The 27737-nt window shown below is 44.1% G+C and overlaps 2 protein-coding genes and 1 long non-coding RNA gene across 7 annotated transcripts in view; 2 read left to right on the top strand and 1 right to left on the bottom strand.

The window, feature by feature from the left end:
* Nucleotides 1–10327, top strand: part of LOC130296324 (oocyte zinc finger protein XlCOF7.1-like) — a 24035-nt gene extending 13708 nt beyond the window's left edge. For both annotated transcript variants that reach the window (XM_056547741.1, XM_056547733.1), the window contains exon 5: nucleotides 8200–10327. In XM_056547741.1, the coding sequence (XP_056403716.1) occupies nucleotides 8200–8969 (770 nt within the window). In that variant the 3' untranslated portion in view covers nucleotides 8970–10327. The remainder of the gene's footprint in view (nucleotides 1–8199) is intronic.
* LOC130296405 (uncharacterized) lies at nucleotides 8322–27737 on the bottom strand. Its single transcript, XR_008849207.1, has 3 exons — nucleotides 26841–27737; nucleotides 11063–11184; nucleotides 8322–8432 (listed from the first exon to the last, which is right to left on the bottom strand). It is a non-coding gene; the product is annotated as an uncharacterized LOC130296405 (long non-coding RNA).
* Nucleotides 21876–27737, top strand: part of DDX4 (DEAD-box helicase 4) — a 125313-nt gene continuing 119451 nt past the window's right edge. The window contains exon 1 of one of the 4 annotated variants that reach the window (XM_056547632.1): nucleotides 21876–21992. The gene's annotated coding sequence lies outside the window, so the exon portion shown is untranslated. Of the gene's footprint in view, nucleotides 21993–26312; nucleotides 26701–27737 lie in introns of those variants that run through there. The other 3 variants (XM_056547650.1, XM_056547624.1, XM_056547642.1) reach the window with 3 other exon arrangements.

Here is a 27737-nt window from a genome sequence, read left to right as displayed (position 1 = left end):
AACAGCTGATCGGACACCGGGAGGTCCCTTACCTGCCTCCCCGGTGTCCGATCGACGAATGACTGCTCCGTGCCTGAGATCCAGGCAGGAGCAGTCAAGCGCCGATAATGCTGATCACAGTCGTGTTAATACACGCCAGTGATCAGCATAGGAGATCAGTGTGTGCCGTGTTATAGGTCCCTATAGGACCTATAACAATGCAAAAATTTTTTTTAAAAAAAGTGTTAATAAAGATCATTTAACCCCTTCCCTAATAAAAGTTTGAATCACCCCCCTTTTCCCATAAAAAAAATAAAACAGTGTAAAAAAAAAAAAAAATAAACATATGTGGTATCGCCACGTGCGTAAATGTCCGAACTATAAAAATATATAATTAATTAAGCCGTACGGTCAATGGCGTACGCGCAAAAAAATTCCAAAGTCCCAAAAAGCGTATTTTGGTCACTTTTTATACCATTAAAAAATGAATAAAAAGTGATCAAAAAGTCCGATCAAAACAAAAATCATACCGATAAAAACTTCAGATCACGGCGCAAAAAATGAGTCCTCATACCGCCCCATACACGGAAAAATATAAAAGTTATAGGGGTCAGAAGATGACATTTTTAAACGTATAAATTTTCCTGCATGTAGTTATGATTTTATCCAGAAGTGCGACAAAATCAAACCTATATAAGTAGGGGATCATTTTAACCGTATGGACCTACAGAATAAAAATATGCACTGCGTAGAAACGGAAGCCCCCAAAAGTTACAAAATGGCGTTTTTTTTTTCGATTTTGTCGCACAATGATTTTTTTTTCCGTTTCTCCATGCATTTTTGGGTAAAATGACTAATGTCACTGCAAAGTAGAATTGGCGACGCAAAAAATAAGCCATAATATGGATTTTTAGTTGGAAAATTGAAAGGGTTATGATTTTTAAAAGGTAAGGAGGAAAAAACGAAAGTGCAAAAACGGAAAAACCCTGAGTCCTTAAGGGGTTAAAGCCCATAGACTTCTATGGGATTCCGCTCTCCCATTCACACTTCTGAGTTTCTGCTTGTGGAATTCCGCAAACGGAAGTTCAGAAGTGGGAATGGGAGTGTGGAATCCGATAGAAGTCTGTGAGCTTTAATTTGAGGCGTAAATTCTGTCGTGTGAATAGACCCTTAGAGTCTATGGGAATTAGTTTGGTTTAAGTGACAGCCAGGGAGTGAGGCACATGCTGCTGTGCACGACACCGGCAGTTCTTTCCCCCTCTTGGCTTGGTATTGGTCATCTAGATTTTAATAAGGCTTCTGACACTATCCCACATGGAAGACTTATCAATAAACTACAGTCATTGAGCTTGGACTCCCATATTGTTGAGTGGATTAGGCAGTGGCTGAGTGACAGACAACAGAGGGTTGTAGTCAATGGAGAATATTCAGAGCGAGGTCTTGTCACCAGTGGGGACCTCAGGCATCTATACTGGGACCAATTTTGTTTTGTATTGGTCTTTTTGTTGATGACACGAAGATATGTAACAGGGTTGATGTTCCTGGAGGGATAAACCAAATGGAAAAGGATTTGGGTAAACTAGAAGAACGGTCAGAACTCTGAATACTGACATTTAATGTGGATACGTGCAAGATAATGGTCCTGGGACGTATTAACCCAAAAGCAAAATATAGAATATGTGATACAGTCCTGACCTCAGTATCTGAGGAAAGGGATTTAGGAGTAATTATTTCAGAAGACTTAAAGGTGGGAAGACAATGTAATAGAGCAGCAGGAAATGCTAGCAGAATGCTTGGATGTATAGGGAGAGGTATTAGCAGTAGAGGGAAGTGCTCATGGGTGTATAGGGAGAGGTATTAGCAGTAGAGAGGGACGTTTTCATGGGTGTATGGGGAGAGGTATTAGCAGTGCTTGCTTCTTGCGTGTGAGACAACTCATTGTACTGCACTGTAATATTTATGACAAAACTGTTTTTGTTGCGAACTCGGCTGCGGCACCCCAGACATCCGGTGCACAAAGCGAACTTCGCTCCATGCAGGATGACTGGCGATGCCGGGCGGAGGCTGAAAACGTCAATAAGATGTCTAGGGGCGGAGTACCCCTTTAAATGGGTTTTCTGAATAAAAGAAAAATGTTTAAAAGGCAATAGGGCCAGTGTAAAAATTAAAAAGAAGACATACTCTCCTGCCCTGATCCCCTGCAGCTGCCGTTCTGATGTATTCTGGTCTCTCATGCTCTCGATTTCTTCATGCTCCTAATGACATTTTATTTGTGCAGGAATACGTTCAGCCAATTTTCCTTTTTACATTATTAGTTTTTTCAGCCTTCAGTAGCCATAATTTGATTTTCCTTCTACAGAAACATAGGAAGGCTTGTTTTTTACAGGACTACTTGTATTTTGTAAAGACACATTTAAAGGGGTACTCCACTGGCCAGCATTCGGAACGAAATGTTCCGAACGCTGTTTTTCGCGCTGCAGGGGTCGGACACGCTCTCTTGTGACATTATGGCCACATCCCCTCAATGCAAGTCAATGCCCCCTCCCATAGACTTGGCAGTGGCCATGATGTCACGAGGGGCGTGGCTGACCCCCGCAGCGCAAAAACAGCGTTCGGAATGTTTAGTTCCGAACGCTGTCCAGTGTAGTACCCCTTTAACCTCTTCAGGACACAGGGCGTATGGATACGCCCTGCATTCCGAGTCCTTAAGGACCGAGGGCGTATCCATACGCCCGTGGGAAATCCGGTCCCCACCGCTAGCCGGTTGGGGACCGGAGCCGGATGCCTGCTGAAATCATTCAGCAGGCACCCTGGCACATCGCCCAGGGGGGTCCTGAGACCCCCCCATGTCGGCGATCGGAGAAAATCGCATGTCAATTCAGACATGCGATTTTCTCCAATTCCGGGCTGATCGGGTCTCTGGTGACCCGATCACCCGGAAAATAGGGATGATCGGAGCTGTCAGCAACAACCCCGATCAGCCTAAAGGATTGGAGTGAGATCGCAAAGCTGCGATCTACTCCTATCCCCTGGCATTAGTCAGAACGGAGTTCTGACCAATGGCAGCGCAGGACAGGGGGTTGCCATGGCAACCCCCCGTTCTGCCCGCCCCTGGATGTCGAGGGGCTCTGGGAAGAAGACGGAGGCCGTACCTGCAGGAGAAGATGCCTGGGGACCTGGGATCTTCGCTGGAGCCTGCTGGATCCTGATCAGGTAGGGAATCGAAAGTGAGGGGGGGGAGAATTGAAAGTGAAAGTAAATCAATCTTTACTGTGGCAACTACTAGGGGGGCCAAACTGCAACTCCCAGCATGCCCAGAGAGCCAAAGGCTGTCTGGGCATGCTGGGAGTTGTAGTTTTGCAACATCTGGAGGGTCACAGTTTGGAGACCACTGTTACAGTGGTGCCCAAACAGTAGCCCTCCAGATGTTGCCAAACTACAACTCTCAGCATGCCTCGACTGCCCAGGCATGCTGGGAGTTGTAGTTCTGTAACATCTGTCCCTTCAGATTTAGCAATTTTTATGACATTTTTGAAAATTGCTGCTCTACTTTGAAGCCCTCTAATTTTTCCAAAAAGCAAAAATATGTCCATTTTATGATGCCAACATAAAGTGGATATATTGTGTTTGTGAAGAAAAATAAAAATTATTTGGAATATCCATTTTCCTTACAATTAGAGAGCTTCAAAGTTAGAAAAATGCAAAATTTTCAAAATTTTCATGAAATTTTGGGATTTTTCACCAAAAAAGGATGCAATCAACGCCGAAAATTTACCACCAAAATAAAGTAGAATATGTCACGAAGAAATAAGAATCAGAATATTCGGTAAAAGCGTTTTCGCGTTATTAATTCGTAAAGTGATGGTGGTCATAATTGCGAAAAAGGGCTCAGTCCTTAAGGTGAAAAAGGGCTGCGTCCTTAAGGGGTTAATGAACCATCATTAATGTTTTTTTTTTTTATTGTATTTTTCTGACCCCTGTAACTTGTTTTACTTTTCTTCTAAAAAGCTCTATGGAGGCAATTTTTTGGTCATAATTTTTAGTTTTTATTGGTGTTGCTCTGACTTTTTTTATCGCTTATTATTCCATTTTTATTTTTTGTTGAGTGTATGATGTGACCAAAAAGACATAGGCTCAGATTTAACAAACTGTGAGAGAAAAAATGGAGGGATTTTCCTACAGCAACCAATCACAGCTAAGGTTTCACTTTACCAGAGCTTGTTAGCTGAGCAGTGATTGGTTACTGTGGGAAAATTACTCCACTTTTTTCTCTCACACAGTTTGATAAATCTGGGCCATATTTCTTATATCTGGTATTACCATGGTGATACCAAATATCTTTTTTTATTTATTTGAAAAATGTGAAAAAGGGGGGATTTGGAGCAGGCTCAAGTTCCCATCTTGTTCCATACACGGTTGACAGCCCCAGGGCGAGTATACTCCTCTTGTGTCATCAACAAGTTAAAAAATTAACCCCTTAAGGACAGTGGATGCAATTGTTCGATCTGATCAGCTGAGACTTAGCGCACCAGTATCTGATCCGGCTGCAGGGATCCGACCATCCAATATGGCGGCCGGAGGTCCCCTCACCTGCCTATGCTTAGCACTGAACAGTATTAGCACTCTAATGATTGCTACAAATTGTCAACTATAGGGACATAAAAAGTGTAAAATAAAAAGTAAAAAAAAAACGTTAAAAAAGTTGTGAAAAAGCCCCTCCCTCTGAATACAATACCGCAACATACTGTAGCCTATAGAAACCGTACCACCCCAGAAATTCCTTATAAGATACACCATGCCTCTGAAATATAAAAGTGAAACACACTGTGCCCCATAAATAAATTACACACTATATAATTGTACACTCCATATTATATACTGTGCCTCTATATTATATCTCCATATTATATACTGTGCCTGCATATTATATCTCCATATTTTATACTGTGCCTGCATATTATATCTCCATATTTTATACTGTGCCTGCATATTATATCTCCATATTATATACTGTGCCTCCATATTATATCTCCATATTATATACTGTGCCTGCATATTATATCTCCATATTATATACTGTTCCTGCATATTATATCTCCATATTATATACTGTGCCTCCATATTATATCTCCATATTATATACTGTGCCTGCATATTATATCTCCATATTATATACTGTGCCTCCATATTATATCTCCATATTATATACTGTGCCTGCATATTATATCTCCATATTATATACTGTGCCTCCATATTATATCTCCATATTATATACTGGGTGTGCATATTATATCTCCATATTATATACTGTGCCTCCATATTATATCTCCATATTATATACTGTTCCTCAGGCTTGATTTTATATACTGTACCTCACCGCCTGCCCCCTTCCATTTTATATACTGTGCCTTAGGTCAGCATTCCCCCCATTACTGCGCCTACTGCTTTGTGTCAGCATCTCAAACACCCCCACCATTACTGTGCTTCATGTCAGCCTTATAATGCCTAACCCCCACATTACTGTTTCCTGCATCCTCCCAAGCCCCCACATTACTGTGCCTCATGTCCCCCCCACTCAAGCCCCCAAAATGTCTCTATCCCCCTCCCCGCACATACAGCTCTCTATATGCAACATGCACTGCACATACACACACAGCTCTTTACATGCACTGCACACACAGCTTTGCCAGATGCACTGCGCACACACAGCTCTCTACATGTACTGCACATACAGCTCTCTACGTATACTGCACACACACACAGCTTTGCTAGATGCACTACAAACACAGGTCTCTGCATGCACCACACACACACACACACAGCTCTCTGCATGCACCACACACACACACACACACAGCTCTGCTACATGTACCACACACACACACACAGACAGACACACAGCTCTCTGTATGCACCACACACACAGCTCTGCTACATGCACCACACACACAGCTCTCTGCATGCACCACACACACACACACACACACACACAGCTCTGCTACATGCACCACACACACACACACAGCTCTCTGTATGCACCACACACACACACAGCTCTGCTACATGCATCACACACACACACACACACACACAGCTCTCTGCATGCACTGTTCTCACACACAGCTCTGCTACATGCACCACACACACAGCTCTGCTACATGCACCACACACACACAGAGCTCTCTGCATGCACTGTTCTCACACACAGCTCTGCTACATGCACTACACACACAAAGAGCTCTCTAGCATACATAAGAAGACAAAAAGGTACCCCCACTCACCACGAGGAAACAGCAGACCAACTTCTATGGCATCTCGGACAGATCCAACTTCAGGCTGACAGCAGGGCGCTCAGAGTGGAGGCGACTGCCGGCAAAGTTTTGCGCAGATCGTGCTTCTTCCGGCCTCTTATACGAGGTTTTCTTGGTTCCCAGCACCTCCGGACCCACAGGCATCAGGACTCCGCGTTGTTACAGTGACAGATCGCTAGCCTCCACAGTACATGCTGACCTAATTGGTCTTTCTCCACAGCAGTGCCCTCTAGCTTGTGTTAGTTAGTATGGACACACAGCTCTCTACATGCACCACACACAGCTCTGTTACATGCACAACACACAGTTCTGCTACATGCACAACACACAGCTCTGCTACATGCACCACACACAGCTCTGCTACATGCACCACACACAGCTCTGCTACATGCACTACACACACATACACACATAAATATTGTTTTCATAAAAAGGATAAGAATCCACTGATGACATAAGGAGCCATCTGGGTGTTAAAGGGGTGATCCGGCGCTTAGACATCTTATCCCCTATCCAAAGGATAGGGGATAAGATGCCTGATCGCGGGGGTCCCGCCACTGGGAACCCCCATTGTCTGCCCCCTCCCATAGGCTTGCATTGAGGGGCGGAGCGTGACGTCACACGGGGGCGGAGGCGTGACGTCACACGCCGTCGGCCCTGTAGTCGCTGGGGACTGATTTTAACTGGGGTGCTGTGTGCAAGATCACGGGGGTCCCCAGCGGCGGGACCCCCGCGATCAGGCATCTTATCCCCTATCCTTTGGATAGGGATAAGATGTCTAAGTGCCGGAGTACCACTTTAAGTTCTGCAGAGAGAAAATTTAGCTTGAAGAACTCCCGGCAGTCAGTACCAACTGAATTAGATAAGGAAATACTGTAGTGAAGATGTTGTGGCGGTATGTACCAGCTGAATTAGATAAGGGAAGACTATAGAGAAGACGTCACCTGTAGTCACTGATATCATTGTGTAATCTCCTCACTATAGAGAAGACGTCACCTGTAGTCACTGATATCATTGTGTATTCTCCTCACTATAGAGAAGATGTCACCTGTAGTCACTGATATCATTGTGTATTCCCCTCACTATAGAGAAGACGTCACCTGTAGTCACTGATATCATTGTGTATTCTCCTCACTATAGAGAAGACGTCACCTGTAGTCACTGATATCATTGTGTATTCTCCTCACTATAGAGAAGACTTCACCTGTAATCACTGATATCATTGTGTATTCTCCTCACTATAGAGAAGACGTCACCTGTAGTCACTGATATCATTGTGTATTCCCCTCACTATAGAGAAGACGTCACCTGTAATCACTGATATCATTGTGTATTCTCCTCACTAAAGAGAAGACGTCATCTGTAGTCACTGATATCATTCTGTATTCTCCTCACTATAGAGAAGACGTCACCTGTAGTCACTGATATCATTCTGTATTCTCCTCACTATAGAGAAGACGTCACCTGTAGTCACTGATATCATTCTGTATTCTCCTCACATACTATGTCCCATCAGAGCTATAGTCACTTGTAAGTTCTGCAGTTATGATGGATAAAACAACAAATCCCAGCATAACCTTACCACTGCTTATGCCATACTGGGAGCTGCAGTTTTAAATGATAAAAACATCTTTAGCGCTAAAAAAATACTTTGGTTGGGGGGAGGGGGGTATGGGGTGACACCATTTTCTACTGCACCAGGTGACACCAACCCAAGCAACGCATCTGAGAGAGCATTGGGAGATTTTGGAACAGCGGGGGATCAGGGCAGGTTAGTATGCCTTCTTTCTTATTTTTTTAAATATAATACACACTTAAATAATTGAACTGAAAATTTTGTATAGAAATTGTATAAAATATCAATATAGTTTTCAAGGGTATATTATATCTTAAGTTATATTCTTGGCAGATGCCTGTACCAGCAGCTCACAACATCTGATGTCTGAAGATTTAAAAACTGATGATGATGATATCACACAAGATACATATGAAGAGGAAGTCATTATCCCAGATACACCCTCAGCCCTTCACAGCCAAGAGTTTTCATCTGATCCTTTCAAACAGGTTCTGTCTTCTGATTCATCACTGACTAATCACAGGCAAAATATGAACCAGAGATGGGGTGATGCACATCAAAGAGCCCTGAAAGAGGAGGAGTTATCTGCATGTTCAGAATATAATGAATGTTTTACTGTAAAATCACATCTTGTTCAACATCAAAGAACTAACACAGGAGAGAAAACATATTCATGTTCAGAATGTGGGAAATATTTTACTCGGAAATCAAATCTTTTTAGACATCAAAAAACCCACACAGGAGAGAAGCCACATGCCTGCCCAGAATGTGGGAGATGTTTTATTCAGCATGGAGATCTTGTTAAACATAAGAGACTTCATACTGGGGAGAAGCCGTTTGCTTGTACAGAATGTGGGAAATGTTTTTCTCAGCAAACAAGCCTTGTTTCTCATCAGAGAACTCACACAGGGGAGAAGCCATTTTCATGTTCAGAATGTGGCAGATGTTTTACTGTGAAATCAAGCTTTGTTGAACATCAAAAAACTCACACAGGGGAGAAGCCATATTCGTGTTTAGAATGTGGGAGATGTTTCGCTAGAAAATCATGTCTTGTTAAGCATCGAATGACTCACAAAGGACAGAAGAAATTTTTATGTTTATAATGTGACAAATGTTTTACTCTATTTAGACAAATTTTAAAATATCCAACAGACTTTTCACCCAGCTATTGAGGCTAGACTAAGCATTCATCAGCACTTTTTTAGGGTGATCGGTTCTAGATTCTCACTCACCCTTCTCCTGCTATATACTTCACAATCCCCTACTTCTCTCCTGGGCCTCAGGACAAGATTTTGAGGGAGATTTTTCAATAAAAAATGGTTAACGAGGGCTTGTGGAGGGAACCCTATGCTTTTTTTTTTTTAATATATATTTAATTATTTATACAAAAACGTGTGTGGTTCCCCCTATTTTTGTTCTCAGCCAGATACCAACCAAGCAGCAACAGCCTGACGTTACCACGGTTGGCGAGGACCATTGTTACTGGCCCAGCCAGCCTAAATAACGCCAGCCTGTTACCATCTAGGCCCAGGAGCGCCATTTTTGACGCTCCGGGCCTGTTGGTACCATCTCTTCCTGGCACCCCTGTGGCGGTGGGTACCAAGGTAATAATTGGGGGTTAGCACTAGCTGTTTTTGGGGCTAATGCTAAGCCCTCCTTAGTAATGGACTCCGTCTATAAGACAGTTTCCACTACTAAGCCTGTAAAGTAAATTAAAAAAAACACACATTTATAAAACTTTTATTTAAAAAAACACTCCCCAACAAGCTGCCCTCATTAACTATTTTATTAATATTAACTCCTTAAGGACTAAGCGTTTTTCAGTTTTTGCACTTTCATTTTTTCCTCCTTAACTTTTAAAAATCATAACCCTTTCAATTTTGCACCTAAAAATCCATATGATGGCTTGTTTTTTGCACCACAAATTCTACTTTGTAATGACTTCAGTCATTTCACCAAAAAATCTACGGCGAAACAGAAAAAATAAATCATTGTGCAACAAAATTTAAGAAAAAACACAATTTTGTAATATTTGGGAGCTTCCATTTCTACGCAGCACATTTTTCGGTAAAAATGACACCTTCTCTTTATTCTGTAGGTCCATACGGTTAAAATGATACCCTACTTATGTAGGTTTGATTTTGTTGTACTTCTGAAAAAAATTATAACTACATGCAGGAAAATGTATACGTTTAAAATTGTCATCTTCCGCTTACGGAGCAGTATGAGGGCTCATTTTTTGCGCCATGATCTGAAGTTTTTATCGGTACCATTTTTGTTATGAACGCTTTTTATAAAAAATTTTATGGTATAAATAGTGACCAAAAATACGCTATTTTGGACTTTGGAATTTTTTTGCACGTACACCATTGACCGTGGGGTTAAATTAACGATATATTTTTATAGTTCGGACATTTTCGCATGCGGCGATACCACATATGTTTATTTTTATTTACACAGTTTTTTTTTTTTTTATGGGAAAAGGGGGGTGATTTGGACTTTTATTTGGGGAGGGGTTAAATGATCTTTATTAACTTTTTCCCATAGGGAACTATAACATTGCACACACTGAGTACACTGATCACTGTTATCGCCGCTTGACTGCTCCTGCCTGGATCTCAGGCACGGAGCAGTCATTCGGAGATCGGACGCGCAGAATGCAGGTAGGGATCCTCCTCGCATCCTGAAAGCTGTTCGGGATGCTGCGACTTCACCCCCGCAGTCCCGAACAGCATTGCTGAGTTAACCAGCATTATTTACTTTTGTTTTAGACACGGCGATCAAGTTCCATTGCCGCGTCTAAAGGGTTAATGCCAGACATCAGCCCGATCGGCGATATCTGGTGTAGTGAAGAAAACTGTTCCACTGTTCCCTGTAGAGAAATGTGTCCAAGCAGTTGATGATAAATGCTGAGTCAGCAAAGTCACTGTGATTGGCTGAAACGCGCACGCCCACCCCATACTATTGGTTGTTGGGGGGGGGGGTGCAGTCTCGCTCTGAGACTGCTCCCCCCCCAACAACCAATAGTATGGGGCGGGTGTGCGTGTCTCAGCCAATCACAGTGACTTTGCTGACCCAGCATTTATCATCAGACACATTTCTCTACATGGAACAGTTTTCTTCACTACACCGACATTAGCTATGGGTCCCGGTTTCTTATAGCAACCGGGACCCACCGGGTATGATGTGCGCTTACCTGCAGAGCCGCAAATGGATGCAAATGTACGTCCATTTGCGTTAAGGGGTTGAACACAAAAAAAAAAACACGCTGGTCACCATAGTCCACCAAATCCAGAGTAGTCCTCTGCATACACGGATCTGAAATGAGAGAAAAAAAAAAAAGTGCATTAGTAGATTTAGGGGGAAAACAAGTGGTAAAAAAGAAATGTAATAAACACACTTTAGGTGGGGTTACAAATTTATTGTTTTTTGCTTACTACCAACCCCCTGTTATATTATAAGTACAGTGGTCCCTCAACATACGATGGTAATTCGTTCCAAACGAGCCATCGTTTGTCGAATCCATCGTATGTTGAGGGATTCGTGCAATGTAAAGTATAGGAAGCTGTACTCACCTGTCCCCACCGCTCCGAACCGCGTCCTGACGCTCCCGATGGTGTTCCCGCCACAGGACAGCGTGCGCAGCAGCGTATTGACGTCATCGGTGAGGGCCGAGAAGACACCGGAAGACCAGCGCTGGACCCGAAGGGCACCCCGGAGCATCGTGGAGGGGTAAGTAATACTCACCGCACCACACGGGGAACATTAAGCTGCTATCCGGCAGCAGCTTAAGCATTTTGCACTGCCGGATAGCACTTAATGCGATGGCCCCGACATAAAAAAGCATTGTATGCCGATTTGATCATATGTCGGGGCCATCGTATGTCGGGGGGGGGGGGTCACTGTATGTCACACATAAGCAAAACAAAATCCTGCAGATAGGGGATAGGTTTTTTGATACTGGAATACTCCTTAAGGGTCTATTCACACGTACAGTATTCCGTGCAGATTTGATGCGCAGGATTTCAAGCTGTGTCCAATCATTCAGTTTACATTGAAATCTGCAGGAGAAAATCTTGCGCATCAAATCTGCGCAGAATACTGTACGTGTGAATAGATCATAAATAAAGTTTCTTTAAACCATGCCCAAGGGTCAGGAGTAGAGATGAGCGAACTTACAGTAAATTCGATTCGTCACGAACTTCTCGGCTCGGCAGTTGATGGCAGGAAAGAGTCTCCTAGGACTGTATCCACCTTTTCCAGCCCACGGGAGCACCTGAAAGCTGAACTAATTTATGCAGGAAAAGTCATCAACTGCCGAGCCGAGAAGTTCGTGACGAATCGAATTTACTGTAAGTTCGCTCATCTCTAGTAGGGAGAAAGTGGTCATCTTAAAGGGGTAATCCGGCCCCCAGACTTCCTAACCAAAGGATAGGGGATAAAATGTCTGATCGTGGGGGTCCCGCCGCTGGTGACCCCCGCAATCTAGCATGCAGCACCCACCTGTAAGCACCACCAATACCCACATTAATTAATTATCTATGTGCTCTGAAATTTTAACTGAAAATTTTGGACCGAATTATAAAATATCAATATCAATGTGAATTCTAAAAAACAGACATGGTCGCACATCCACAACATGCACAGTGATCTAAGCTTCTAACAAAATTGATTAAACTAACAGGTTATTAGTGTACCTGATAATCATGAAGTGCAAGCCCACTAGCCACGTCATGGCCACCTGTTCGTAGTGGGTCCCTAATGTCCCTAGCTTAAAATGGCGCAGCACTGAGCAGTGCTGCAACACGTGTCCTCACAGGGAGAACAACCAACTGGCAGAGCGGCCTGAACCAGTCTCTGAGCCGCAACACCCCACAGACACAGCAATGGCCGCCGCACAGCGCCAGACTTAGACTGGGTGCACATGGTAAGTGTGTTTTTGTCACCACACTGGTTCTGCGCTGTGCGTCGGCCATTGCTGCTACGGTGCTGTGTCTGTGGGGTGGCACGACCCAGGGTCTGGTTGGGCGGAATTGGGGCTGCTCCACCAGTGGGTTGTTCCCCCTGTGGGGACACGTGTTGCACCGCTGCTCAGTGCTGCGCCATTTTATGCTAGGGATGTTAGGGACCCGCTACATACAGGGGGCCAGGACATGGCTAGTGGGCTTGCGCTTCTCGATCATTAACTATACTAACCACCTAATAGTTTAATACAATTTGCTGAGAAGCCTTAGATCACTGTGCATGTTGTTGATGTGCGACCATGTCTGTTGTTTTTTTTTCTCTATTGAATTCATATCAATGGTGTCCAGTGGTTGCCACTGTTGCCTTGTAGCACTGGGGTCCTAGATTGAAATCCCACCAGGGACAACATTTGCAACGACTTTGTATGTTCTCCCCGTATTTGCGTGGGTTTCCTCCAGCACTCCGGTTTCCTCCTACACTCAAACAACATACTGATCTGGGAATTTAAATTGTGAGCCCCAACAGGGACAGGGAAAAATTTGAGTGTACAGCGGGGTACAATCTGTGTACATTACATAGAATACAAAAATAATTAATCTTAAAGGAGTAGTCCAGTAGTGAACAACTTATCCCCTATCTTAAGGATAGGGGATAAGTTTGAGATCGCGGGGGGTCCGACCGCTGGGGCCCCCTGCGATCTCCTGTACGGAGCCCCGACAGCCCGCGGGAAGGGGGTGTGTCGACCTCAGCGCGAAGCGGCGGCTGACACGCCCACTCAATACAACTCTATGGCAGAGCCGAAGCGCTGCCTTCAGCAATCTCCGGCTCTGCCATAGAGATGTATTGAGGGGGCGTGTCGGCCGCCGCTTCGTGCGGAGGTCAACACCCGCTGTCTGGCCAGAGAGCCTGGCCCCCGTACAGAGAGATCGCAGGGGGCCCCAGCGGTCGGACCCCCCGCAATCTCAAACTTATCCCCTATCCTTAGGATAGGGGATAAGTTTTTCACCATTGGACTATCCCTTTAAAGGGGTACTCCTGTTTAACTTGTGCCAGAAAGTTAAACAGATTTGTAAATTACTTCTATTAAAAAATCTTAATCCTTGCAGTACTTATCAGCTGCTGTATGTTCCACAGGAAGTTCTTTTCTTTTTTGAATTTCCTTTCTGTCTGACCACAGTGCTCTCTGCTGACACCTTTGTCCATGTCAGGAACTGTCCAGAGTAGGAGAGGTTTGCTATGGGAATTTGCTCCTGCTCTGGACAGTTCCTGACATGGAAAGAGGTGTCAGCAGAGAGCACTGTGGTCAGACAGAAAGGAAATTCAAAAAGAAAAGAACTTTGGAGCATACAGCAGCTGATAAGTACTGGAAGGGTTAATATTTTTATATACAGTGGTCCCTCAAGTTACAATATTCATTGGTTCCAGGACGACCATTGTATGTTGGGACCATAACTCTATGGAAACCTGGTAATTGGTTCTGAAGCCACCAAAATGTCATCCAAAAATAGGAAAAAGTGAGGATTAAAGAAAAATAAGTAGATAAGTAATAGAGATAAAGCAAATCCTTACATATAAAAGTAAGAAAGATCTGCTGGGAGCTGTAAATCACTGTCTATGTCAGTGTTTCCCAACCAGGGTGCCGCCAGCTATTGCAAAACTACAACTCCCAGCATGCCCGGACAGCCGTTGGCTGTCCGGGCATGCTGGGAGTTGTAGTTTTACAACAGGTGGAGGCACCCTGGTTGAGAAACAATGGTTTATGTAGAGGACAGGAGCTTCTTCAGGGTCCTATACAGTACACAGTGTCCCATATGGAGTCACCCTTACTTGGTGTTCAAAGGAGCAGCTAACCCTGGTACAGGTAAGGAGTAGTACAGAACTTGTAGTTCCTCCCTGTACGGTAGGGGGCGCTACCAGACAGCCAGTCAGTGCATGCACTTCAGTAATACAGGTGATTTACCAGTAAAATGCCAATTCTGATTGGTCAGTTCCTCCAGTTGTGACACGTTTCACAGATCTGGACTTTCCGTAGCATTGTATGTTGAGTCTGGTTTCAAGTTACAATGGTCCAGAAAAGTCCATTGTATGTTCAAACTATTGTATGTTGAGGCCATTGTAAGTTGAGGGATCACTGTAGAAGTAATTTAAAAAATCTGTTTATCTTTCTGCCATCAGTTGATTTAAAAAAAAAAGAAATAGGAGTACCCCTTTAATATCATTTTTATGGTTCTTTTATTTGTAAGGTTTTGTTCTTAGCAGATGACTGTACCGGCAGTTTATAACATCTGATGTCTGAAGATATTAAAGGGGGACGCAGAGTTGTAAGTGTTCGGAACAGTTTTTTTTCAAATGCTGAGCAGCGGATGCCAAGCATTTGAAACAAACTGTTCCGAACACTGGAGCTGGCGCCAGGAGCACGTGACGTCATAGACCGCCCCCCATCATGTAACGCCCCGCCCCCTCAATGCAAGTCTATGGGAGGGGGCGTGACAGCCGTCACGCCCCCTCCCATAGACTTGCATTGAGGGGGCGGGACGTCATGTCATGAGGAGGCGGGGCTATGACGTCACAAGCTCCCGGCTCCAGTATTCGGAACAGTTTGTTCCAAACGATGAGCAGCGGAGTACCCCTTTAAAGTTACTGATCCTACAAGATACATAAGAATAGCAAGCCATTACCCTTTATATACCCTTCACAGTCAAGGACTGTCATCTGGTCCATTTAAGTAGGTTCTGTCTTCTGATTCATATTATGGGGCATAATATGAACCACAGATGGGGTGATGGAGGAGAAGTCATCTGCACATTCAGGAAACCGTATTTCTAGGTGAATTATGTGGGGTCTTGGTCCCGCACTGCCCATTGTCGTCTGAGCTGGTTCACTTTAGTTTCTGTTGCTATGTACAATTTTAAATACTTTAAAGGGGTTATCCAGGAAAAAACTGGCTCCAGAAAGTTAAACAGATTTGTAAATTACTTCTATTCAAAAAATCTTAATCCTTTCAGTACTTATGAGCTGCTGAAGTTGAGTTGTTCTTTTCTGTCTAAGTGCTCTCTGATGACACGTGTCTCGGGAACTGTCCAGAGTAGAAGCAAATCCCCATAGCAAACCTCTTCTACTCTGTGCAGTTCCCGAGACAAGCAGAGATGTCAGCAGAGAGCACTGTTGTCTGACAGAAAAGAACAACTCAATTTCAGCAGCTGATAATTATTGAAAGGATTAAGATTTTTTTTTAATAGAAGTAATTTACAAATCTGTTTAACTTTCTGGAGCCAGTTGATATAAGACATTTTTTTCCCTCCTGGAATACCCCTTTAACCCCTTAACGATGAGCGTCATAAATGTACGTCCTGGTGAGGTGGTACTTAACGCACCAGGACGTACATTTACGTCCTAAGCATAACCGCGAGCATCGGAGCGATGCCCGGATCATGCGCAGCTGGTCCCGGCTGCTGATCACAGCCGTAATGGCGGACACCCGCAATCCCGCGGATGTCTGCCATTATAACCCCTCAGATGATGTGATCAATACAGATCACGGCAACTGCAGCATTGCGGTCACTAAAATGTATGATCAGATCACCCGATCATACATCATACAGCGCTGCTGCGGCAATCCGATCATCCAGCATGGCAGCCGGAGGTCCCCTCACCTGCCTCCGCTGCCTTCCCGGCGTCTTCTGCTCTGATCTGCCTTCCCGCAGACCAGAGCAGAAGATGACCGCTAATGCTGATCAGTGCTATGTCCTATACATAGCACTGAACAGTATTAGCAATCGAGTGATTGCTATAAATAGTCCTCTATGGGGACATAAAAAAAATGTAAAAATAAAAGTAAAAAAAATGTGTAAAACCCCCTCCCCCAATAAAAACGTAAATTGTCCCATTTTCCCTATTTCACCCCCAATAAGTGTTTAAAAAATATTTTATATTCATATTTGGTATCGCAGCGTGTGTAAATATCTGAACTATTAAAATAAAATGTTAATGATACCGTATGGTGAACGGCGTGAACGTAAAATTCCAAAATAGATGCTTTTTTATTACATTTTATTCCCAAAAAAATTTATAAAAAATGGATTCAAAGTTCTATATAAGCAAATATGGTATCAATAAAAAGTACAGATCACGGCGCAAAAAATGATCCCTCATACCGCCGCTTATACGGAAAAATGAAAAGGTTATAGCTCTTCAAAATAGGGGGATATTAAATGTACTAATTTGGTTAAAAAGTTTGCGATTTTTTTTAAGCGCAACAGTAATAGAAAAGTGTGTTATCATGGGTATCATTTTAATCGCATTGACCCAAAGAATAAAGAACACATGTCCTTTTTACCGTAAATTGTACGGCGTGAAAACAAAACCTTTGCGCCATACATTTTATGGTAAAGTGAGGGATGGCATTACAACTGACAACTGGTCACGCAAAAAACAAGCCCTCATACTAGTCTGTGGATGAAAATATAAAAGAGTTATGATTTTTTGAAGGCGAGGAGGAAAAACAAAAACGTAACAAATAAATTGTCTGTGTCCTTAAGGCCCAAATGGGCTGCGTCCTTAAGGGGTTAATCTAGGAGTGACATCTTTATATTTGGACGGTGTTATAGAAGCTCTCTGCATCAGGCACGTTACCAGATGTCTGATCAAGAGAAGAGCACAACATGGTAGAGGACATTCCGCCGGAATATTCTGCACAGACATTCAGCTGCAGCAGGGTCCCATTGATTTCAATGGGATTCTGCTGCACTGTGCACACGGTGGAATTTCCGCAACAGATGGTTATACCATGTAAATCCTGATTCCGCCATCCGCAGAAAGTATAGACATGTCTATTCTTTCTGCGGATTTCACTCTGAAATGCATTACCGTCTATGGAGAAGGCCCATTTCCAAGCGGTCCTAGCACCTGCCGGAACTTTCACTTGTGTAGCATGTCCGCCTGTGTTTTCCGGGCTAACATTCTGCACATTTCTGTACAAGAAGCGTAAATGGCTCATTCAACATGAAGATAAGACAATAAGCCTAATGACTTTATTGTGGATGGAAGGATAATAGAGGAGATAACCCAGGAGGGCAGAGATCTGGGCTCAGTCTTCTGTGGAGTGTAAAGTGCAGCCGTATAACGGGCCATAAATCCAGGCGTTAGGTTGTATCTGCAATCTCCTTATCAGTCGGAACTTCTTTGTTTTTCTTTTTCTCTTTTCTCCTTTGGCTGTCCGGGCATGCTGGGAGTTGTAGGGATTCGCCCAGTTAATTTAAAAATTTTTTTTTTTTTATCATTGACCTTTTTCTGCCATAGGATTCACAACAGGCATAAAACCGCTAAATGAAGTAATAATAATAATAATAATAATAATAAATAATGAATTAAATTAAATATATATATATATATATATATATATGCAAATCATAAAATGTTGCAGTATCTTGTAATACCTTTTTTATTGGACTAACAGAATTTTGCAGAGAAGCTTTCGGGATTCCTCCCTTTATCAAGTCCAAAGCAAATCTGAGCTCACAAGCAGAAGACACAGGTTACATCTCACAGATATGCAGGGGTTAAGACATGACTATGGGAGATTCTAGCTGCCTGGTCTCAGCACTCTACCCCTTTTACCAACCATCCCCACCATTAAGGACAAACACGTATTTCTTGGTGAAAAGGCCACAGCAGCTCAATTTTATTTTCAACAATTAAAACATTGTAACTTTATAAATAACTCTGTATGAACATCATACAACAATGATAAACTTGAACAACCCCATTTGAAACATAAATAACATAGAAGAGGACCCATAGGCACCGTCCACTCCAGTTTCCAAATCCATCCATAAACTTCCTGGGGGGCTCCTACTTTTACTCCAACACCTTGCCTGGGAGCACCCCCGTCAGAGACCCGTATCCTCTCTGGGCCCCCCAGCCACAGAGACCGTACCACCGAGGCGTGTACCTCCACGCCCCATATTACCTTCCAAATTACCAACGTACAGTGATGCCTCTAGGTCCTTCTTCTGCCCCTTCCGCTGCCGCGACAAAATAAGCAAAAAAAAAAAGGGGGCGGGTGGGCGGGCTTCTTCTCCGTCGCCGCACCAACTGCTTCTTCCTCTTTCTGTCCGGGCTTGCCTTCCTGCATGCCCCTCCCCTTATTCCCCCCGCCAATCCCAGCTACTCTCCTAACCCCACCCCATTAACCCCTTCCCTACCGGCCATCATCCCCCTGTCATGTGCCCCTGTGGTCCAATGCTGTCCCCTCCAGGGCTTACTATAGATGTGGAGAATTCACACGAAGATGGGCCATAAATTGTCCTGTTATGGGAACATAGACTACATAGTTAAGGATGAGAAAAAAGGGGGGAGACAAAATGATACTGTTTTTTTACTCAAAAAACAGGGGACTCAATGTGGAATTGAGCTTCTTATCTCATTATAAAAATTTCTTATAACCTGTACTATATACTGGATTCTCTTTTGCATCTCACTTTGTTCTGCTTAATTCCCAGTCTCTCCCCTGCTCCCCCCCCCTCCCATTTTCTCATCCTCATCTATGTAGTCTATGTTCCTATAACAGGACAGTTTATGGCCCATCTAAGTGTGAATTCTCCACATCTATTGTCTTCACCCTGAATATTCATGAGGTTAGGTTTCCACTTGGTTTTTTTTTCTGGCAGTTTTTGGGATATCTGCCACTGCAGTTTTTGAGCCAAATTCAGAAGTGGATCCATAAGGGAGGAGAAGTGTAAGTCCTTCCTTAATATGTCCTATTCCTTTTCAATACATTTCTGGCTTTGGCTCAAAAACTGCAGTGGCAGATCTCCAAAAACTGCCAGAAAAATAACCAAGTGGAAACTTGTTATATATATATATATATATATATATATATATATATATATATATTAAAAGCACATGACAGTGAAGACTGTAGGTGGACCCCTCTGCGTTTTTCTTCCATCTATTTTTCCCCTAGATCTACAACTTATTTATCCGGCAGTCAGCCTAGCGCTTTATGGCAGGTCATGACCTGCCCCATACACTCTCTGTCTGCCATCTCTCCATTTGGTGCAGCCCATCACATCCTGTATACAGAGATATATAGCACCTAATGAAAGTTAAAACACCAGACCCACATGACTTTTTTTTGTGGTGGGGGAGGGGGGGGGGGTTGGACATTTTATTCAAGTTTATAGGGAAGTTTGGCAAAATGTTCTGGGTACAGTCTTTTTTTTCAAGAAATTGGGAAAATTTTTCAAGGGTCCAAATATTGCCCCTCTATACACAAAAATATTGTTGCTGTCCTATTCACATGCCGTAATTTCCAAATTTAGCATTCCGGATTCTGCAAAAAACATTGAACCTGGCAGGGGAATGTTCACATGGAAGAAAATGTGCAGAATGTTAGTCCGGAAAACACGGGCGGACATGCCACACAAGTGAAAGTTCCGGCGGGTGCTAGGACCGCTCAGAAATGCGCCTTCTTTATAGACGGTAATGCATTTCTGAGTGAAAAACTCAGAAAGAATAGACATGTCTTTACTTTCTGCGGATGGCGGAATCAGGATTTATGTGGCATAAACATCTGCTGCGGAAATTCCACTGTGTGCACAGTGCAGCAGAATCCCATTGAAATCAATGGGACCCTGCTGCAGATGAATGTCTGTGTAGAATATTCCAGCGTAATGTCCGGGTATGTGAACATATCCACAATAGTCTTAGTGGAATTTCGCACAGAGCCCCATTGAAGTAAATGGGACTCTAAAATCCGGCCAGAATTTGTGTGTTGAGTGCACAAAAATTCCTCAACTTATATTTCTGTGGAATGAAGATTTTTAGCTGCGTAACATCTGCAGCAAAAATTCTGCTGTTTGAATGGGACTGCAGAATCCCATTGAAGTGAATAGACTTTAAACACATGCAGAATTTTCATGCGGATTTCAATGTGGAAATTCTGCAGTCTGAACATAGCCTTTCACTTTTTCACGCGCTAAAATTTCCTAGCCAAATTTCGAATTGGAATTCGGCGTGCTGGCATTTGCCAGAGAACACCAAGATTGGCAAATTCGCCACTGGCGCCCTGTGCTCTTCACAGATGAAAGCAGGTTCACACTGAGCACATGTGACAGACTTGATAGAGTCTGGAGACGCCGTGGAGAATGTTCTGCTGCCTGCAACATCCTCCAGCATGACTGGTTTGGCGGTGGGTCAGTAATGGTGTGGGGTGGCATTTCTTTGGGGAGGCGCACAGCCCTCCATGGGCTTGCCAGAGGTAGCCTGACTGCCAGACCCCTTGTGAGACCATATGCTGGTGCGGTTCCTCCTAATGAAAGACAATGCTAGACCTCATGTGGCTGGAGTGTGTCAGCAGTTCCTGCAAGATGAAAGCATTGATACTATGGACTGGCTCGCCCGTTCCCCAGACCTGAATCCGATTGAGCACCTCTCATCTCACCTCTCCATCCACCAATGCCACATTGCACCACAGACTGTCCAGGAGTTGGCAGATGCTTTAGTCCAGGTCTGGGAGGACATCCCTCAGGAGACCATCCTCCACCTCATCAGGAGCATGCCCAGGCGTTGTAGGGAGGTCATACGGGCACGTGGAGGCCACACACACTACTGAGCCTCATTGTGACTTGTTTTAAGGACATTACATAAAGTTGGATCAGCCTGTAGTGGGGTTTTCCACTGTGATTTTGAGTGTGACTCCATATCCAGACCTCCATGGGTTGATAAATTTGATTTCCATTGATAATTTTTGTGTAATTTTGTTGTCAGCACATTCAACTATGTAAAGACGAAAGTATTTCATACGAATATTTCATTCGTTCAGATCTAGGATGTGTTATCTTAGTGTTCCCTTTATTTATTTTTTGAGCAGTGTAGTATCTCAGTAATGTCATTGGGGGAGATTTATCAAAACCTGTGCAAAGGAAAAGTTGCCCAGTTGCCCATAGCAACCAATCAGATGGCTACTTTCATTTTGCAGAGGCCTTGTTAAAAATGAAAGAAGCAAGTTGATTGGTTGCTATGGGCAACTTTTTCTCAGCACAGGTTTTGATAAATCTCCCCAATTGTGATTTCCCAGGAAGGTCATAGTGCTGGAGCAGACGCAATCCAATCCACATCCAAAAGTCTCCGGCTCCAGACTGATGTCACCTAACACGCAGGTGATAACTCTATTATCTCCTCAGCCCCACAGATGGATCACGTTTTGGACACTTGAATAACTTAATATGTTACTTCGTGTTGCTCCATTGTGTATGAGGCGAGGGTAACATGGCAACTACGGCCACCACACAGACGTGGCACTGCCTGTGCAAGTAAACGAGGTCGCGTTGCAGCACGTAAGTTGCATTAGCAGCAGCTAGGAACCTATCCAAGATGGCGGTCTGGTCACAGACTCTTGTGGTTAGGAAGAAAACCACATCAAGGCCAGGTTCACACTGCATTACCACTTCTTCTTAGACCAGTGTTTTCCAATCAGGGTGCCTCCAGCTGTTGCAAAACTACAACTCTCAGCATGCCCGGACAGCCTTTGGCTGTCCGGGCATGCTGGGAGTTGTAGTTTTGCAGCAGCTGGAGGCATCCTGGTTGGGAAACACTGATTTACATAAAGTTCCACTCCTATCTACAGGTTGTGTCTTGTATTAGAGCTCCATTTAAGGGTTACTCTGCCCCTATATGTCTTATCCTCTATTTAAAGGATAGGGAATAACATGTCAGGTCATGAGGGGTACCAGCAGCAGGACCCCGGCGATCAGACATGTTATCCCTTATCCCAGCGGCAGAACCCCTTCACAATCGGACGTGTTATTCCCTATTCTTTGGATCTCCGGGCCGGCACTGTGGCGTTCGTGAACACAGAAGACTGGGGCTTCCGTGTTCGTGATGTCACGCCACGTCCCCTCCATTCAGGTCTATGGCAGGGGACATGATGGCTGTGTTCTAGCCGTCTTGCCCCCTTCCATAGGCATGAATGGAGGGGGTAATGCATGTTATCCTCTATCCTTTGGATAGGGGATAGCATGTCTAGGGGCAGAGTTGCTGGGAGTTGAAGTTTTGCAACAGCTGGAGGCACCTTGGTTGGAAAACACCGCCTTATAGGCATCTGTCGGCATCCTGACGAATATGGATTGCTGACGTATACAGTAATGCAGGGAAGCGGTTGCCATTCATTTTAGTGGAGTCACCGTTCAGGTAGTATGCATTTTTTTTTCAGCGGATCGAACACCCGCACTTTTGAGTCCAATAAAGAAAAAATGTCCGACTTGTTCGTCCATTGAAATGAATGGCAACCGCTGCCCTGCATTACTGTATAGGCTGGTCACGACATATGTCTAACAAGAAGTAGTAATGCAAGCGCCAGTGTCGCCACATAGTCTAAAATTGAAAACAGACAGAACGTTTTAACCCCTTAATGACGCAGGACGTCCATTTACGATGACGCAGGACGTGTTACTTAACGCACCAGGACGTCCATTTACATCCTGTACATCGGAGCGATGCTCGGGTCATGCGCAGCAGTTCCCAGCTGCTGATAGCAGCCAGGGACCCGCCGGTAATGGCCGACATCCGCGATCGCGCAAATGTCTGCCATTAACCCCTCAAATGCCATGATGAATACAGATCACGGCATCTGCGGGAGTGCGGTCAGAAATATGCATGATCTGATCACCCGCATCGCTGCTGAGGTGATCCGATCATCTGTAATGGCGGACAGAGGTCCCCTCACCTGCCTCCGCCCATCTCCCGGCATCTTCTGCTCTGGTCTGAGATCGAGCAGACCAGAGCAGAAGATCACCGATAATACTGATCAGTGCTATGCCCTATGCATAGCACTGAACAGTATTAGCAATCAAATGATTGCTATAAATAGTCCCCTATGGGGATTATTAAAGTGTAAAAATAAAAGTTAAAAAAATGTGAAAAATCCCCTCCCCCAATAAAAATTTAAATTGTCCGTTTTCTCCCATTTTACCCCCAAAAAGTGTAAAACATTTTTTTAAATAAACAAATTTGGTATCGCCGCGTGCATAAATATCCACACTATTAAAATATAATGTTAATTATCCTGTACGCTGAACGGTGTGAACGTAAAAAAACAAACAAAAAAAAGTCCAAAAAATATTATTCCCAATTTTTTTTTATATAAAATATGTATTAAAAGTTTTATACAGTAGTCCCTCAACATACGATGGTAATCCGTTCCAAATGAACCATCATTTGTTGAAACCATTGTATGTTGAGGGATCCGTGCAATGTAAAGTATAGGAAGTTGTACTCACCTGTCCACGCCGCTCTGGACCTGTCACCGCTGCTCTGGATGTCGCCCTCCATCGCTGTCGCCGCAGCCCCGTGGTGTCCCCGACACTCTGGAGGTCTCTGCTTCCCCCCGGGATCGTCACTCTCACGTCGCCGCCATCACGTCACTACGCACGCCGCTCCTATTGGATGACGGGACGGCGTGCGCGGCGACGTGATAACGACGATGAAGAGCGCCGGCGATGCAGGGAATCCCGAAGAGGAGCTCCGGAGCCCCGAGGACAGGTAGGAGTCCATCACCGGAGCACACTGGGCACCATAAACGGCTATCCGGTGGCAGCTGAAGCAGTCAGCGCTGCCGGATAGCCGTTTATGAGATGGCCCCGACATACAAAAGTATAAAAATTAGCCCTCATACCGCCGCTTATACGGAAAAATTAAAAAGTTATAGGTCAGAAAAATAGAGGGATTTTAAACGCACTAATGTGGTTAAAAAGTTTGCGATTTTTTTAAGCGGTACAATAATAGAAAAGTATGTAATCATGGGTATCATTTTAATCGTATTGACCCAAAAAATAAAGAAAACATTTCATTTTTAACGTAAAGTGTACAGCATGAAAACGAAACCTTCCAAAATTTGCTAAATTGCGGTTTCAATTTCCTCACACAAATAGTATTTTTTTGGTTGCGCCAAACATTTTATGGTAAAGTGAGGGATGTCATTACAAAGGACAACTGGTCGCGCAAAAAACAAGCCCTCATACTAGTCTGTGGATGAAAATATGAAAGAGTTAAAGGAGGAAAAAACAAAAACGTAAAAATAAAATTGTCTGAGTCCTTAAGGCCTAAATGGGCTGAGTCCTTAAGTGGTTAAAACAAAACAACAACAAAAAAAAAATAAAAGACCACACTTGACACACAGATTATTTTTCGGTCATAAAAGCTATGGCCAGATTTTAGCTGGGAGATCATAAGGAAATATAAAATGCTGTATCCACATGACCTTTCTTTTTTTTGCTGTTCTTTTATCCTTTAGTAGCGTTTTTAGGCTCAGTGGGGGAAATTTATCAAAGCCTGTCCAGAGGAAAAGTTGCTGAGTTGTCCATAGGAACCAATCAGATCGCTTCCTTCATTTTACAGAGGCCTCTTCAAAAATGAAAGAAGCGATCTGATTGGTTGAAACAACAAACATTTTGTATTCTGCTCTGCTATGTTTTGACCCGCTGTCATTGGCTACAAGGACATTCAGCCTAATTAAATTTCTTTAAAGAACACTCTTTGTTGCCCGTAGCAACCAGAGCTCAGCTTTAATTTTTCAACTGCAGTACGAGAAATGTCAGCTGCGCTGCGATTGGTTGCTATTGGCTATCGGCTGGACAGTGCGGACCTAGGCTAAGAAATAAAAGCTGAGCACTGACTGGTTGCTAGGGGTAACAGACTGTTTGATTTCTAGAATGTTTTGGTAAATGAGGCCTATTGGGGGAGATTTATCAAAACCTGTGTAGAGGAAGAGTGGTGCAGTTGCCCATAGCAACTAAACAGATTGCTTCCTTCATGTTTGAGAGATCCTTTTTAAAAATAAAAAAAACACTCTGGTTGGTTGCTATGGGCAACTGCACCACGCTTCCTCTACACAGGTTTTAATAAATCTCTCCCATTGTACCTGTTACCCATAGCAACCAATCACTGACCAGCTTTCATTTTGTATACAGCCTTTACAAAATGAAATCTAGTTACTACGGGCAACAAACAAAAAGAAAACAAAAACTTTTGTTGCCCATAGCAACCAATCATAGAGCAGCTCTAATTTTGTGACATCTTTGTAGCCAATAGCAACCTAACACAACGCAGTAGAACAGAAGGCAAAGTGAAAGCTGCGTTGTGATTGGTGTTGCTAGGGGCAACAAGGACAACCAAACACAACGCAGTAGAACGGAAGGAAAGCTGCGCTGTGATTGGTGTTGCTAGGGGCAACAAGAACAACCAAACACAACACAGTAGAACAGAAGGCAAAGTGAAAGCTGTGGTGTGATTGGTGTTGCTAGGGGCAACAAAGACAACAGAACACAAGCAGTAGAACAGAAGGCAAAGTGAAAGCTGCGTTGTGATTGGTGTTGCTAGGGGCAACAAGGACAACCAAACCCAAGCAGTAGAACAGAAGGCAAAGTGAAAGCTGCGCTGTGATTGGTGTTGCTAGGGGCAACAAGGACAACCAAACACAACACAATAGAACAGAAGGCAAAGTGAAAGCTGCGCTGTGATTGGTGTTGCTAGGGGCAACAAAAGTTTCTTCAGTTTTAAAAATCCTGCCCTACTGGCAGTTATGACAGGACCACAAGTTAACACCTTCCTTCCCTGGGCCATACATATACGGCGCCCTGTACATGGTTAGAGTACGGAAAAAAGTGGATTCTACTAATAAAATACCCCCCAACACCCCAGCCTAGTAAATGGACCCTTCTAGAACAGCCCATCATCCTCCTCGCTGTCATCTACTACACGTGACGCCCGGCCTGGACCTCTGATTGGCTGACTGTTGGCGCCGTCTTGGGGAGTCTATATAAGGCAGCGCCGCCGCGGCCCCCGTTCTTTAGACGCTTCTGTGAGGAGGAGGTAAGAACCTTCCCCGGCGCTGTGTGTAGGCGGTGGCCCCGCAACTGAGGAGCGGGAAGGGTCGGGTCAGTACGGGGGAAAGGCCCAGGGAGGTTTTGTGTTCGGTTATCGGGTTTTGGGTTCAGGGCTCAGCTTTTTACCTCAGTAATGCCCGTGTGTGACGGGACGTGGCGGCCTCTGCTCCGGGTTCAGTCACGACTGTATGTGGTGAGGTAGATATCCGCAGCCGTGCAGGGTGGTTGGAGAGTCTGGTTATGGCGACGCCGTGTGTGGAGCTGTAGTTGTCGCCGTGTTGCTGTGAGGTAACAGCACTCGTCCACTCGGTTTTTTGGTGTGGTTGTTCTCCGCTGGGATATTGTAACAAGATATCGTGACAAGTTGTGATATGTGTGGCTGCGATATTTCGTATCGGTGGCTTCGGATGGAATTTCGCTTCTGCCTGCCACCACTAGGGGGAGCTGAGGAAGTTAGAAACTGCTTTGGTGAACAGGAGCTCCCTCTAGTGGTGGCTGCAGGAAGCAGTTATGGCATGATGGGAAATGTAGTTCTGAAGCGTTTTTCTTTATGCTAAGGAAGGAATAGTTTTTTTTGTTTTGTTTTTGTGTAGAAAGTTTTTTAATCGTATATGTCAATACTAAAACCTTCTGACAGAAGTTTGTCCTTTTCGCGTTTTGACACCAGGAGGGTCACATGTAGTGCATCTGCAGTGTATTGTACGCTCCGGATGCGCCAACGCTAGTCCCTAGAGCGAGCTCCCTGCTGCGGCTGGTGGCGTGCCCTATTTTGCTGTGTATTTTCAGATTTTGCAACCCATTAAGGCCAATGGGTAGGAATATATGTAGAAAAATACTGCACATGTGACCACACCCTTTAAGTGTATTAATACCCATAGGATCTTCTGCAGATTGGAAATGGCCAGTTTTATGCTGCAAATTTAAATGTATGCTGAGTGATTGAACACTCCATCAGATCTGTAGCAGATCCTATATGTGTGAACTCACCCTAAGGGTACATTCACACAGGTGGGTTTACAGCAA

This window comes from Hyla sarda, chromosome 1 (genome assembly GCF_029499605.1).
Source record: "Hyla sarda isolate aHylSar1 chromosome 1, aHylSar1.hap1, whole genome shotgun sequence".
NCBI classification, from domain to species: Eukaryota; Metazoa; Chordata; class Amphibia; order Anura; family Hylidae; genus Hyla; species Hyla sarda.
The sequence above is the reverse complement of the archived record's forward strand: the minus strand, read 5'-3'. Positions and strand labels throughout refer to the sequence as shown.